Source organism: Petromyzon marinus, chromosome 79 (assembly GCF_048934315.1).
Source record: "Petromyzon marinus isolate PM22_M1 ecotype Great Lakes invasive population chromosome 79, UKy_Petmar_22M1.pri1.0, whole genome shotgun sequence".
In the NCBI taxonomy this organism is placed as follows: domain Eukaryota; kingdom Metazoa; phylum Chordata; class Hyperoartia; order Petromyzontiformes; family Petromyzontidae; genus Petromyzon; species Petromyzon marinus.
Window position 1 is genome coordinate 20,284,221 of NC_133745.1, and position 16,612 is coordinate 20,300,832.

At 49.9% G+C, this 16,612-nt stretch overlaps 1 protein-coding gene across 5 annotated transcripts in view; it reads left to right on the plus strand.

Moving 5' to 3' along the window:
- The window catches only part of LOC142907461 (uncharacterized), a 206,582-nt gene that overhangs the window by 127,681 nt on the left and 62,289 nt on the right, over nucleotides 1–16,612 (plus strand). For 3 of the 5 annotated variants that reach the window (XM_076056975.1, XM_076056976.1, XM_076056977.1), the window contains exons 34-42: nucleotides 1,351–1,534; nucleotides 2,044–2,269; nucleotides 3,265–3,443; nucleotides 4,371–4,443; nucleotides 5,282–9,908; nucleotides 10,939–11,116; nucleotides 12,321–12,568; nucleotides 12,789–12,972; nucleotides 14,657–14,876. In XM_076056975.1, coding sequence (XP_075913090.1) covers nucleotides 1,351–1,534; nucleotides 2,044–2,269; nucleotides 3,265–3,443; nucleotides 4,371–4,443; nucleotides 5,282–9,908; nucleotides 10,939–11,116; nucleotides 12,321–12,568; nucleotides 12,789–12,972; nucleotides 14,657–14,876 — 6,119 coding nt within the window. The remainder of the gene's footprint in view (nucleotides 1–1,350; nucleotides 1,535–2,043; nucleotides 2,270–3,264; nucleotides 3,444–4,370; nucleotides 4,444–5,281; nucleotides 9,909–10,938; nucleotides 11,117–12,320; nucleotides 12,569–12,788; nucleotides 12,973–14,656; nucleotides 14,877–16,612) is intronic. The other 2 variants (XM_076056978.1, XM_076056979.1) reach the window with 2 other exon arrangements.

The following is a 16,612-nucleotide window of genomic DNA, read 5'->3' on the forward strand; positions in this document are numbered from 1 at the left end:
TCCGATGTAAAAAGGACTGCAGAAACTCCGCGTCTTGCGCTGAAACTTCTAGGCTTCGTTGCTGCAACTCGGTGTACAGCTGCAACCCACACACATTAATTAGCCATCTCCAGTTACCACAAAATGCGGCTGCCAGAGTCCTAACCAATAAGAATCTGTGGGAACACATCATCTCCCCGGCACCGAGAGATCTCCATTGGTTGCCGGTCCGCTGGTCGGTCACATTCAAAATACTCTTGGTAACTAATCAAATCCTATTCTTGGTTCTTTCGGTAAAGTCACCGCGTAGAAGGGAAACAATAAAATAATAAAAATATAAAACAATGAAATTCTCACGACGTTTCGACTGCAACACGAGCGATCATCATCAGGTGTGAAAACCAAATTTTCTTGCTGTGGTTTTCACACCTGATGATGTTTGCTTGTGTTGCAGTCGAAACGTCGTGAGAATTTTATTGTTTTATATATTTTTATTATTTTATCGTTTCCCTTCTACGTGGTGACTTTACCGAAAGAACCAAGAATATGAATCCCTGCAGTCACGAAAGCTTTAAATCAAAATAAAATCCTCCTACGGCTCCTGCTTAGATCTCTGAACTTTTGGAGAGATGTGTTCCCACCAGAAGCCTGAGATCCGAGACACAGATCCTCCTTTGTGGTTCCTTGGTGTTGACGGTGTTTGTCTTTGGAGGGCACTCATTCCGTTGTTTGGCTCCCAGGTTGCAGAATGACCTCCCGATTGATAGCAGAGAAGCTGGGACTTTATTCACAGTATAAAAGGCTCACTGAGTGCCTTGTGGGGGTGATCCGTCTGACAGCTTGACATGAGTTCGGTTTGTGAGTGGAACCAGATTTTCCGTGCTCTCAATCCGGGTTTGCGTTTGTGGTCCGGGTTTATTGGGTTGCCGATTCAGCTTTGTGGGTTTGTAGTCCAGGTTTAGGGGTTCATAGCCTATAGGTTTGTGGGTTCATAGTCCAGGTTTGTGTGTTCATAGCTTCGGTTCCATCTGATAGAAGGAACGTTGTTGGGGTTTTTAAAATGAGGCTAAATATGTATTTTATTATCTCTTTTACATATGTTGAACTTCATATACCGTTTACGATTTTACTTATCCCAAATCTTAATGACATAGCCTTACGTTGTGCAGCGCCCTGTGATTAATATATTGTGAATGGCGTGATATTGAATAATGTTTGATTGATTACAGACTTTAATGAGCTCTCAAGTACAGAACTGAGCTCGCACACACGTGTGAGGAAATCGCTCCTGGGGGCGTTAGGAAGCCTCTACTCGCCCTGCTATATCTCGAATAACGTCACGGGCATCTCCGCGCGAATCTCCACCCTCAGATCCAGCTGAACGGGCAGACTAAGAAGGCTCCGTTCACCGACAAGGGCTTCCAGGTGACGTCGGTGAAGACGGACGACTTCGTGGTGATCGCCGACATCCGAGTCAAGATCCAGTTCAATGGCCTGGGCTTCCTCATCGACGTCCCCAGGGAGCTGTTCGGAGACAACACGGAGGGACAGTGCGGTACGTGGGGTCACGCGGGGTCACGCGGACGTCGGGGGGTTCACGTTTGCGGGTGCGGGTCAGGAGCCCGGTGCAGAGACGTTGAGAGAATGATGAGTCCTGTAAGGGACAGAGATGAGAATGCAAAGTTGTTTGGCGTGAGGTTTCTGTTCTCCTCCGACAGATCTCAATGCGCCGGGAGCCTCGTCGGGAAACGGAAGTGAAGTGACACGTCAGGGGGGGAAAAAAAAAACCACTCCCAGAACGTGGATAGATATCATGCCAGACGACAATGGGGTACAACCCGAAAGCACATCGGAGAGGACGACTTCAGCTTTAGCAACGTTGAAGCTGGAGCAAGGTAGACCCAATCCCAGTTGAGACGGTATGGCGGGCTGGACAAATAAGGCTGGCTTCACCGAGCCAATACCGACGTAGAGTTGACCCCTACACCGGGTTCAAACAACCCTGCTGCCCTCCATCACGCTAATGCGTCGACCTCCTTCCCCCCCTCCCACCACCACCACCAGGGATGTGCAACAACAACGTCGGGGACGACTGCGCGGGGCGGGACGGCGTGGCGCGGATCGCCAAGTGCTGCTTGAAGACGGCTCAGGACTGGCTGATCAGCAACGGGCGGTCGCAGTGCGCGAGGCCCGACCTACCGCCCGGCACCGACTGCACGCCGCCGCCGCCGCCGCCGCCGCCGCCCTCCGACTGCAAGGACGCCAAGATCTGCGACACGCTCATCCTCGAGTAAGAGCGGCAGAGCGCGTCAGCGGCCCCGGGTTACCGCCGGTGCTCCATCGAGCCGGGCGATGGAGCACTCCGCTTGGTCCCGACGCGGTCGTCACCTGGGCTTAGCCCCCTTGCCGAGTGTGACGTTGGGGTCGATGCTCCAGGGTCCACGTCAGCGGCCGTTGGGAAGAAGAAGACGGTCCGTATTAACACGAGCACGCGGCCCTGAAAGAGTCCACACTGGAACACCGAGGGCTGCATCCTAGGGGCGTTAAACACTGCCGGTGTTAAACGTCGTAGGTTTGATGCGCCAAAGGGTCCTCTTTATGAGCAACCCCCTGTGCCCGCAAAATGGGACTTTGTCCACGGCCTCGACAATTGGGCGATCGTGAGCAGCGACGCAGTGGACAGTGCACCGTTCTGTGAACCCGGTGATGCGGGTTTAGTTGCCAGCCGCGTCTTTAAGATCAGCGGTGAGAGATGTCGCGGTGCTCCCCACTGCCCCAGCTCACCAGCCGGAACAACGGCGCGCGGTAGAACCCAAACAAGGCATTGGAGAACTGCGCAGCGTCTAGAGATGTGGCCATGTGTAGACGCCTTCATCATCGTCGTCGTCATCACGATCCGTGGGGAGATAGCCCATTGGTGTCTCGTGCCAATATGGCCCGAGCAGTGGCCACATCTTTCCGGCACCAATCTCTTCTTATCGTCGTCATCGTCACACCATTCTCTGTTAAGTCTTCCTCTCTTTACGGTTCCTTCCAGTTTTTCTCGAACAGCAAGAACGCACTTTCAATGTTCCTGTTGTAATCCATCCAAAGAGTGCCAGTTTCCTTCTCATCACTGCCTGCATCATCATCATCATCATCAGGTCTTCTTCCATGCAGACGCAACACAAATCCACGTTGTAAGTTCGCACGGTCACTCACGTTTGCCGAGGGGCATTGCCATTCGCCCATCTCAATCTCCTCCTCCACCTCCACCTCCTCCACCTCCTCCTCCTCCTCGGCTAGGAACCTCAAGTCGTGCAAGGATGACGTGGACCTGAGCGCGTACCACGAGGGCTGCAAGTTCGACCACTGCGTCGTGAACCGCACGGAGATCGACTGCTCCAGCGCGCAGACGGCCGCGGCCGAGTGCGGCCGCGTGGGGAAGTGCGTCGACTGGAGGTCGCTGTCCCGCGGACACTGCCGTGAGTCGTGCCCCCGGGGGGTGGGGGGACGAGGGCCGTTTCCCGAACCGTTGGCTGTCATAAATTTTGATTTAAAGCTTTCGTGACTGCAGTAATTCATATTCTTAGTTCTTTGTATATATTTTATTATTTTGTTGTTTCCCTTCAACGTGACTTTACTGAAAGAACTAAGAATACGTTGGCTGTCATGTTTTGGTTTTGGTTTTTGTTTTGTTTTTTCCTTTTAGGGCAGTGTCATTGACACCTTGTTCCGAGTGCCAAAATGTCTGGCCAACTTTCTGGAAGCAGTACATGAGGCTGGCCCGCTTCACGTCACTTCAATAATTGTTATTTTTTTCAAATGATCGACCTTGTCTTATCTTTTAATCCCAGGTCTAAGTTTGCGCTCTTTTGGCGATGGGGCTTACGTTAGCGTGGCACCCTAGCTATGGAACGCCTTGCCACTTGAAATCAGGCAATCAGAGTCGGTAGATATATTCAAGTGGGCTTTGAAAACTCTTTAAACGGAGCCTTACCTCTTTAGTTTGGCCGGTGGCCCCTGATTTATCTTTTTGTTTCCTGATCTTCATACATTGCGCATTGGGATCCTCAGATGGAATGCCTCATTATGCACTTGAATTAGTATCCATATTACTTCTCGGAGCGAATGTTGTGTGTTGAGGTAACTGCTCAGTAAGGAAGAGATTGTGGTCCATAAACAATGTAAAAAAAAATCATACGGTATAGACCACATGCAAAACAAATTGGAATAAACCATTTAAGAACTTAAAGAATCTCCTGAACAAGTGCTCCACTCATGATGACATGAGCTAGCTGGAAAGGAAATAACCCAAAGACCAATATCTGAATGTGGAGCGCTGACCGGTAGCAGCGACATTGACGGCATTTCTGCTAACGATGGCATGGATGTTTGTTGGACTCTTGCAGCGTACACGTGCCCTGGTAACATGGTCTACAAGCCGTGCGTGGCCAAGATTTCCAAAGTGTGTGGTGTCAGCAGGTGATACAATCGCATCCACCCCACCTCCCTCGTCGCCACTCTCCCTCTGATCTCCTGCATTCTAAGCCCGAGCCAATGGCAATCCAACGACGACCCCTCCTTCCTGCATGAACCCACACCAGAGAATTGTTAGACGGGGAAAAGTTCAGCAGTCCTGTCGTCAAAATGAACGCCACTTCGACATAATTTTTTGCCAGCCAATTAAATACCGAATTGGTCATTGCTAACTCGTCTCTAGGAAGCCAGACTACCGCATGGCCAGTTACAGTGCTCAAATGGGTTCTGCACGATATGCAGGTCATGTATTGGGCCTGGTTGGAGGCATCTTTTTGAGGTGTATGTTCACAGAATGTTGAAAATATGGTCAAAATCTCCACGACTTTAACGGCGTAAGTAGGCCATCATCCCAAAAGTGAATTATTGTTAATATTGTTATGAACATACCATTAGCTGTATGTTCTTGGTTGCCGAAGATGCAAGACATATGTGCTTCGAGTGAAATCTCAATTCGCGAAAGTGTCCCAGTGAAAACATTCGTGTACAACAGCTTTACGTAATGCAGTTGCACATGTTTTCTGGGTGGACTAGAGAGTGCCCAATTAGACCATGCTTGTCCAACTTTAGTCACACGGTAAGTGAATTATGAAATGTCAAACTTGTGTCACACAGGCGGAAAAAACACATAATAGGTATGCGTCTGCAATATTATAGCGTATTGCTTCGAGGTTGTATCGGACTTAAAGTGTAGAGCTTTTTGCATCCATCAGAAATTGATGGACGTTCAAGCACCGTTGCTACGGCAGTTCACAATGGATCTCCGTTGTCTGTGTTCATTTAGTGGTGAAGAGAAGAACTTCTGGGTGGGCGAAGGCTGCTTCTGTCCAGAAGGACAGATGCTCTCAGAGGCAGGCTCCTCCACCTGTGTGAGCGACTGTCCAAAGCCACCGCCAACCCAGGCGCCAACCACCAAACCGCCAAAGCCGGAGCCATCTAAAGTGCCACCCACCAAACCGCCAAAGCCGGAGCCATCTAAAGTGCCACCCACCAAACCGCCAAAGCCGGAGCCATCTAAAGTGCCACCCACCAAACCGCCAAAGCCGGAGCCATCTAAAGTGCCACCCACCAAACCGCCAAAGCAGGAGCCAACTGAAGTGCCACCCACCAAACCACCAAAGCCAGAAACGACCAAATCCCCACCACCAATTTGCTTGGGGTCCTGGTCTCAGTGGTACAACGTGCATCAGCCAACGTATGGCAGTGAAGGAGGAGAATTTGAAAGTTACGAAAACATTGTAAAGTCGGGAAATGTTATTTGCAATCCTGGCTATTCGGTGGCAAATATTGACTGCAGAGGTGTCCAGTTCCCTGAATATGCATGGAAGTTGCTAGGGCTCAAGGCCACTTGTAACAAGGATACAGGCTTCAGATGCTTAAACGAGGACCAACGTCCTCCAGTCTGCTACGACTTCGAAGTTCGTTTTTGCTGCTTAGAACAAAGCACGACCGAAGCACCACCAGAAGAACCGACACCACCGCCATCATCAGGTGAAAAGACACCACCGCCATCATCAGGTGAAAAGACACCACCGCCATCATCAGGTGAAAAGACACCACCACCATCGTCAGGTGAAAAGACACCACCACCATCATCAGGAGAAAAGACACCACCACCATCCTCAGGTGAAAAGACGCCACCGCCATCATCAGGCGAAAAGACACCACCGCCATCATCAGGAGAAAAGACACCACCGCCATCATCAGGAGAAAAGACACCACCACCATCATCAGGTGAAAAGACACCACCACCATCATCAGGTGAAAAGACACCACCACCATCATCAGGTGAAAAGACACCACCTCCATCATCAGGAGAAGAACCGACACCACCACCATCATCAGGTGAAAAGACACCACCGCCATCATCAGGTGAAAAGACACCACCGCCATCATCAGGAGAAAAGACACCACCGCCGTCATCAGGTGAAAAAACACCACCCCCATCATCAGGAGAAAAGACACCACCGCCATCATCAGGTGAAAAGACACCACCGCCATCATCAGGTGAAAAGACACCACCACCATCATCAGGAGAAAAGACACCACCACCATCATCAGGTGAAAAGACACCATCACCATCATCAGGTGAAAAGACACCACCACCATCATCAGGTGAAAAGACACCACCACCATCATCAGGTGAAAAGACACCACCTCCATCATCAGGAGAAGAACCGACACCACCACCATCATCAGGTGAAAAGACACCACCACCATCATCAGGTGAAAAGACACCACCATCATCATCAGGTGAAAAGACACCACCTCCATCATCAGGTGAAAAGACACCACCGCCATCATCAGGAGAAAAGACACCACCTCCATCATCAGGTGAAAAGACACCACCACCATCATCAGGTGAAAAGACACCACCACCATCGTCAGGTGAAAAGACACCACCACCATCATCAGGAGAAGAACCGACACCACCTCCATCATCAGGTGAAAAGACACCACCGCCATCATCAGGTGAAAAGACACCACCACCATCATCAGGAGAAGAACCAACACCACCATCATCAGGAGAAAAGACACCACCACCATCATCAGGAGAAGAACCAACACCACCACCATCATCAGGAGAAGAACCAACACCACCACCGTCAAAGGAAGAAACAACTCAAGTGTCACCCACTGAACCCCCGAAGCAGGAAACAACGAAACCCTCACCACCAGAACGACCAGATTGTTCAGAAACATGGTCTCAGTGGTACAACAAACATCAACCAACGCCTGGCACGGAAGGAGGAGAATTTGAAAGCTACCAAAATATCGTGGACACAGGAGAAGTCATTTGCAAGCCTGGTTATTCAGTGAAAAGTATTGACTGCAGAGCGACCGATTTCGTGGATTACCCATGGCAGATGTTAGGGCTCAAAGCCACTTGTAACGTGAAGGCAGGCTTCAGTTGCTTTAACGAAGACCAATTCCCACCAAGCTGCTACGACTTTGAAGTTCGTTTTTGCTGCTTAGAACAGATCACGACTGAAGCACCCATCACTACCAGTGTGTCACTCACTGAACCACCACCAGAGCCGACACAACTACCATCATCAGAAGAATCATCAGGAGAAGAACCGACATCACTGCCATCATCAGAAGAAAACACACCACCTCCATCATCAGGTGAAAAGACACCACCACCATCATCAGGAGAAAAGACACCACCGCCATCATCTGGTGAAAAGACACCACCGCCATCATCAGGAGAAAAGACACCACCTCCATCATCAGGTGAAAAGACACCACCACCATCATCAGGAGAAAAGACACCACCGCCATCATCTGGTGAAAAGACACCACCGCCATCATCAGGAGAAAAGACACCACCTCCATCATCAGGTGAAAAGACACCACCACCATCATCAGGAGAAAAGACACCACCGCCATCATCTGGTGAAAAGACACCACCGCCATCATCAGGTGAAAAGACACCACCTCCATCATCAGGTGAAAAGACACCACCTCCATCATCAGGTGAAAAGACACCACCGCCATCATCAGGTGAAAAGACACCACCACCATCATCAGGAGAAAAGACACCACCGCCATCATCTGGTGAAAAGACACCACCTCCATCATCAGGTGAAAAGACACCACCGCCATCATCAGGTGAAAAGACACCACCTCCATCATCAGGTGAAAAGACACCACCGCCATCATCAGGTGAAGAACCGACATCACCACCATCATCCGGTGAAAAGACACCACCTCCATCATCAGGGGAAAAGACACCACCACCATCATCAGGTGAAAAGACACCACCTCCATCATCAGGTGAAAAGACACCACCGCCATCATCAGGAGAAAAGACACCACCTCCATCATCAGGAGAAAAGACACCACCTCCATCTTCAGGTGAAAAGACACCACCTCCATCTTCAGGTGAAAAGACACCACCGCCATCATCAGGAGAAAAGACACCACCTCCATCTTCAGGTGAAAAGACACCACCACCATCATCAGGTGAAAAGACACCACCGCCATCATCAGGAGAAAAGACACCACCACCATCATCAGGTGAAAAGACACCACCGCCATCATCAGAAGAAAAGACACCACCTCCATCATCAGGGGAAAAGACACCACCGCCATCATCAGGAGAAAAGACACCACCACCATCATCAGGGGAAAAGACACCACCTCCATCATCAGGTGAAAAGACACCACCGCCATCATCAGGTGAAAAGACACCACCACCATCATCAGGTGAAAAGACACCACCACCATCATCAGGTGAAAAGACACCACCACCATCATCAGGTGAAAAGACACCACCGCCATCATCAGGAGAAAAGACACCACCACCATCATCAGGTGAAAAGACACCACCGCCATCATCAGAAGAAAAGACACCACCTCCATCATCAGGGGAAAAGACACCACCGCCATCATCAGGAGAAAAGACACCACCACCATCATCAGGGGAAAAGACACCACCTCCATCATCAGGTGAAAAGACACCACCGCCATCATCAGGAGAAAAGACACCACCTCCATCATCAGGAGAAAAGACACCACCTCCATCTTCAGGTGAAAAGACACCACCTCCATCTTCAGAAGAAAAGACACCATCTCCATCTTCAGGTGAAAAGACACCACCGCCATCATCAGGAGAAAAGACACCACGTCCATCTTCAGGTGAAAAGACACCACCACCATCATCAGGTGAAAAGACACCACCGCCATCATCAGGAGAAAAGACACCACCACCATCATCAGGTGAAAAGACACCACCGCCATCATCAGAAGAAAAGACACCACCTCCATCATCAGGGGAAAAGACACCACCGCCATCATCAGGAGAAAAGACACCACCACCATCATCAGGGGAAAAGACACCACCTCCATCATCAGGTGAAAAGACACCACCGCCATCATCAGGTGAAAAGACACCACCACCATCATCAGGTGAAAAGACACCACCACCATCATCAGGTGAAAAGACACCACCGCCATCATCAGAAGAAAAGACACCACCTCCATCATCAGGGGAAAAGACACCACCGCCATCATCAGGAGAAAAGACACCACCGCCATCATCAGGAGAAAAGACACCACCACCATCATCAGGGGAAAAGACACCACCACCATCAGGAGGAAAGACACCACCACCACCATCAGGAGGAAAGACACCACCACCATCAGGAGGAAAGACACCACCACCATCAGGAGGAAAGACACCACCACCATCAGGAGGAAAGACACCACCACCAAAAGAAGAGACAAAAAAACCACCGAAACCAACACCACCACCACCGCCACCGCCACCACCACCACCACCACCGCCACCACCACCACCACCACGGACTACAAAAGTGACTCCCACCAAGCCTCCACCAAAGATGACTACCAAGGCATCAACAACTCCGAGCACCGACTGCAATGCTCTGAGTCCGCCACGAAAGGCAAGCCCCTGTCCCCCTCTCCACACATCCCGTTTGTTGTTCTTGTGCCACCGCGTCCGACGCCAGTTCACGTCGGAGGATCACAGGAGGGGAAATAAGACGGGCGTTATTCGCGATGAGTGATGTAACGTTTCGTCACTTAAGGAACCACGAAATAATATATTCAAGGTGTGGTTTTATACTAGGCTATATGTAAAAAATAAATTAATGTGGGTACGCAAATTAAATTGTTATATTGGGACTGATATTGGCTCGGTTTTAAGACACAAGATGCGTGCATCTCTCTCCTTAAGAAATATATAAAGTAGGATACCACAAACTGGTGGGAGGCAAATTGCACTGGACCACAGCCATGGACATGGGTACACTAATTACAGGGCAATTCATGATACAGAGACTCCTCTGCTTATGAAAGTTCGACTTGCGAACTCCCAGAAATACCAACAAACCCGTCCCGTATGTCCAGTTGGACCAAGAGGCGTAAGTTCAACTTCCACGCAATAAATTACCATAGTGGCATCTACATCTGCAGAACATTAAGAACCAGTGGCATCTACATCTACAGAACGTGAAGAACCAGTGGCATCTACATGTGCAGAACATGACGAACCAGTGGCATCTATATCTACAGAAGATTATACAACTTTTAAAGCAATTCCTCATTTTAGTGGACATGATGTACAACACGGTTGGAATCGGGAGGGGTAAAATTGGACTTACAAAGAAATCTACTTACGAACAATTCCTCTGCAACCTACCTCGTTCGTAAGTAGAGGAGCCCGTGTATTTAACTGACCAAAAGGTATTTGATTTTAGACTAACACACCCAAGAAGCTATTCACCATCGACTTGTCCCTACGAAATCAGCTCGTGCACCCATGCTAGATGGATTATTTGATTGGAGGGTGCTAAGAGCCGGTGGTGGCTTAGGGAGGCCTTTCTGGCATTGCCCTAGCGGTTGGCGCTGACACTGTGGCTGCGTTTGTGCCCATCCCCTTTCACCACCCCCCTCCCGCCGCCTCATCCTCAGCGTGGAGAGTCGTGGAACGCTCCCAACTGCATGGTGGCCACGTGCGTGGGCTTCGGCTCAGTCGTGAACTCCGTGAAGAGGCCCTGCGTGGTGCTGCCCCCTCCCTCGTGCGTCTCTGGACGCAAAGCCGTGAGCGTGCCCGACGCGGACGGCTGCTGCACCCACTGGGAGTGCGACTGTGAGTAGCCTCTGGTTCATGAAGGTCCGATTCATGACGATCCACAATTATGTTTAGGTGATACTGTGGAGGACAGACCTTGGGATTCGCTTGTCTACTGTGCAACAGCAGCTGTGGAATGGATCTCGTAGAGGGTAGAAAGTGTTGGTGAGGTGGGATAGCTTCAAATCGCTTTGACCATCATCCGCTGATGATGGAGGTGGTGTCGTTTCTCGTGTTTGATGGTGGTGTCTTTTCTCGTGTTTGATGGTGGTGTCTTTTCTCGTGTTTGATGGTGGTGGTGTCTTTTCTCGTGTTTGATGGTGGTGTCTTTTCTCGTGTTTGATGGTGGTGTCTTTTCTAGTGTTTGATGGAGGTGTCTTTTCTAGTGTTTGATGGTGGTGTCTTTTCTAGTGTTTGATGGTGGTGGTGTCTTTTCTCGTGTTTGATGGTGGTGGTGTCTTTTCTAGTGTTTGATGATGGTGGTGTCTTTTCTCATGTTTGATGGTGGTGTCTTTTCTCGTGTTTGATGGTGGTGGTGTCTTTTCTAGTCTTTGATGGTGGTGTCTTTTCTCGTGTTTGATGGAGGTGGTGTCTTTTCCCGTGCTTGAAGGAGGTGGTGTCTTTTCTCCCGATGATGGCGGTGGTGTCGCCTTGATTATGACACGCGGAGGATTTTCCGCGAGAAGTCCAGAGAATAATCTCTTTCCGGTGTTATTCGTGGTCAGAGAACACATTCCGGTCACCTCGTTTCTTCAATCTTGATTTGAAGCTTTCGTGACCGCAGGAATCCATGCCCTCTGGTTCTTTCGGTAAAGTCATGACGTAGGTAGAAAATAAAATAAAATAAATCACGACGTTTCGTGACGACACGCTTCCGTGATGTGTTGCGCCCGAAACGTCGTGATTTATTTCATGCCTTCGTGACTTTACCGAAAGAACCAAAGAGTTTGGTTTCTTTGATGGTTGTAAATGAAGGTCGTCCACCCGTATCTCTACCTGAGAATCAGAGTATTTATTTTACCTGGAAGAATTAAATGAGCTATGAAGCTTTTCTTGAGAAATGACCAGCATTTCACGGGTGCCCGGGTGCGTACGTGCGTTTGTTTAACTTATTTCGCACCGTACGTAGGCAACCACGCTAATCGTAGATGCGGGAGGAGGACAATGAACTAACCTCTCGCTCTAACAACCGTACCCACTTCCCCGCCTTAACGCCACGCAGGCCTCTGCACGGGCTTCGGAGACCCCCACATGCGCACGTTCGACGGAGCGAAGTTCTCGGTGCTGGACCCGTGCAGCTACGTGCTGCTGCAGGAGAAGCGGAAGACCTACGACCTCTCCGTCAGCGCCGACTTCTTCGACTGCGACGCTCGCAACCACGTGTCCTGCCCCCGCACGCTCATCATCGCCTACAAGGGCAACGAGCTGCGTGTCGGCCTGGCCTCCGAGGTCGACTTCGCCCTGCGCAAGGTCAGCGCCACACGCTACGTTACGTCTCCGTGTGACCTGAAGCGCATCGAGTCTGCCTGATGCCGTTACAGACTCTCTCTCTCGGGGACCAATCGGCACGCGACAGAGCTCGCTTAACCTCCCGTACACGGGGGGTTACAGAATGCGAGGAGTGCCTCTACTCGCCCTGCTGTTGCTCGGATAACGTCGCGGGCGTCTGCGCGCGAATCTCCACCCTCAGATCCAGCTGAACGGGCAGACTAAGAAGGCTCCGTTCACCGACAAGGGCTTCCAGGTGACGTCGGTGAAGACGGACGACTTCGTGGTGATCGCCGACATCCGAGTCAAGATCCAGTTCAACGGCCTGGGCTTCCTCATCGACGTCCCCAGGGAGCTGTTCGGAGACAACACGGAGGGACAGTGCGGTAGGTGGGGGCACGTGGGGTCACGCGGGCGTCGGGGGGTTCACGTTTGCGGGTGCGGGTGAGGAGCCCGACGCAGGGATGTGGACGCCGAGGAAGAGAGAATAACGGGTACTGGAAGGGACAGAGATGGGAATCTGTCTGCCCTTCTCTGTCTCCCTTGTCCTGTGCCCGGTCAGGGTTTTGTTCACTCACCCTTCTCGGCTCCACTTCACTGCAGCCAAATCCCACAGCACAGAAACAAATAATCTTCCGATTTAAAGCTTTCGTGACTGCAATGATTCATCTTCTTTGGTTCTTTCGGTAAAGTCACGTAGAATGAGAATAAAATAATAAATTGATAAAATTGTGTTTTAATTGTGTTATAAAAGTGTGTTGTAAAATTGTGTTATTTTATTTTATCAATTTATTATTTTATTCTCATTCTACGTGACTTTACCGAAAGAACCAAAGAAGATGAAATAATCTTCCCTATAATCTGCTTCCGTTCCTCCCTTAAAACCCATCACTTCTCCCTGGCCCATGCTACTCCATGGACTCCTCTACTTAGGAACATTAATCTTACGAACATTTAAAGATACAAACAAACTTGTCCGTATGTCCAGTTGCCTGCTTGGACTGAGAGTCGTAAGTTCAACCATTGCACAATAGACGGCAGTGGTGGCATCTACATCAGCAGGAGATTACACAACTTATGAAGCCATTCCCCATGTTTAGTGTACATTACGTACAAAGTGTTTGGATCGACAGGGGTAAAGTTGGACTCACGAGCACATCAACTTGTGGACAGATCTCTGGAACTTAACTCGTCCTTAAAATAAGAACACAGGTGGCTTATCATTAGGCGCAAGTTTGACCGGGTCCCACCCATGAAAACAATACAACCCTTAACAACACTTACCTGCTCATTTTGAGATATGAACGGCATTCACTGCTCTCCCACCTTGCGTTGTTTGGCATGAGGTTTCCATTCTCTTATCACAGAAACATCGAGGAACTCTGTAAATACAACTCCCAGAGCGTGTCGCAAAATGTCCGGACATCGTGCCGGACATGGGGTTCCACCCGTGAACACGTCGGAGAGGAGGACTGCAGTTTTAGCCGAGTTTACGCTGGACGTAATGTAGTGTGGCCGACCGGACAAAGAGGCTGGATTCACGGAGCTGATGTTGAGTTGAATTTACACCGGATGCGACCCTGTCTGCTGCCCTGCACCCGCAAGACACTCATTGGGTTAGCCACGAAAAATGTCCAGGAAGCGATGCAAGTTTACTCTCCAACGAGTTGCCCTCACATTTTTTGGATCGCCTCCTTTTAAAGACTCCAAGATCAAGGCTCACTGCCTGGGATGATCGGGATTTTTTTTTTGTTTTTGCCAGTGCAGCTCCCAAGCTTTTGGAACGGCCCTTTGTGGCCTTTGCTAATACGACAATCAGAATCGTTAGCTACATTTAAGTCCCGTCTTGAAAACTCACCTCTTTCAGACTGTCCTTTGCCCCCCCCCTCCACTACCACTACCACCACTACCACCACGACCACCACGACCACCACCAGTTCTTTGCTGTTCACCATACATTGCCGGCATCTACGGATGAAAATGCGCCAACTTACCAATGTAAACATTCGTATAATTATCGCTACGATCAACCTGAACGCGTCGACCTCCTCCCCCCCCCACCACCACCAGGGATGTGCAACAACAACGTCGGGGACGACTGCGCGGGGCGGGACGGCGTGGCGCGGATCGCCAAGTGCTGCTTGAAGACGGCTCAGGACTGGCTGATCAACAACGGGCGGTCGCAGTGCGCGAGGCCCGACCTACCGCCCGGCACCGACTGCACGCCGCCGCCGCCGCCGCCGCCCTCCGACTGCAAGGACGCCAAGATCTGCGACACGCTCATCCTCGAGTAAGAGCGGCAGAGCGCGTCAGCGGCCCCGGGTTACCGCCGGTGCTCCATCGAGCCGGGCGATGGAGCACTCCGCTTGGTCCCGACGCGGTCGTCACCTGGGCTTAGCCCCCTGCCGAGTGTGACGTTGGAGTCGATGCTCTAGGGTCCACGTGAGCGGCCGTGGGGAAGAAGAAGACAAAGAAGGGGTGCGGCGCTCTTGGCCGGTCCGTATTGTTGCCCGTTTCCTTACTCGGCACCTTACTGTACTTCATAATAAAGGTTTTTTGGGTTAGGTCGCGTTTATGTATAAATGTGTCGTAGCCCTCCACCACCCGACACGGCCAACCAGCAACAAAGCGTCACGTTGACACAATTCGCCAGAATGGTGAATTGCCCGATGATGCTGGATGTGATCACCAGCGAAACGTCGTGTTCAAACTGTACGTGTTGCGGATTCACTCTTCAACAACACACCGGTGGGCTAAAGTAGTGAGCTATTTGTCTTTTGTCGTATTCAAACTGTAAATGTTGTGGATTCACTCTTCAGCAACACACCGGTGGGCTAAAGTAGTGAACTATTTTGTGTCTTTTGTCAACGTGACACTTTATTTTGCTGATTGGCCGTGGTCGGGTGGTGGAGGGTTACGACACATTTATACATAACGCGATCTAGCCCAAAACACCTTTATTATGAATAATATTGGTCGCGAAAGCCTTCTACCTGTTAAGCTGACCTTACTATACGACTACCGTGAGCCCTCGCTTGACGCTGCCTAGTGTTCACACGTGCTTTCTCTTCCATCAGGGCACACTTTTTACATAAAGTTGGGACGTTATAATGTGAAAAGCTTCCATTATGATGCAGTTCCTGAGCAGATGATGACAAACTTACTTTCTGAGCAAAATGACACAATACACTGAATGATACAGTACGTGGTGTAGTGATACAGTACACTGAGTGATACAGTACGTGGTATAGTGATACAGTACACTGAATGATACAGTACGTGGTGGTGATACAGTACACTGAATCATACAGTACGTGGTGTAGTGATACAGTACACTGAATCATACAGTACGTGGTGGTGATAAAGTACACTGAGTGATACAGTACGTGGTGTAGTGATACAGTACACTGAATCATACAGTACGTGGTGGTGATACAGTACACTGAGTGATACAGTACGTGGTGTAGTGATACAGTACACTGAATCATTCAGTATGTGGTGGTGATACAGTACACTGAGTGATACAGTACGTTGTGCAGTTACACAGTGTGCAGTACAGTGGTGCAGTGCACCGAGTTGTACAGTACGCAGTACAGTGACACAGTGCATGGTGCAGTGATACATTGCATTGTACAGTGGTACAGTGTGTGGTGGCGCTCCCTCATATCGCTTCTTTGGGATGACTTTCAGGTCGATTTTACGGTGCAAAAGTGATTGAGTAACTCAGTAACTCCTCGCTTAGAGAGTGTTTCACATCATGTGGCATCGACTGCGTTACAAGGCCAATTTCCGCGGAGTCAAAGGCGATCAAACACTTCAAATCATCCCATTAACATGCAAAGCAATGCACAACTAAGCTCCACCTTAGATCCGACACTTCGTTGTAAAAACAGCGATAAATATAATCCGACACTTCGTTGTAAAAACAACGATAGATATCATGCGACACTTTGTTGTAAAAACAACGATAAATATCATCCGACACTTTGTTGTAAAAACAACGATAAATATCATCCGACACTTCGT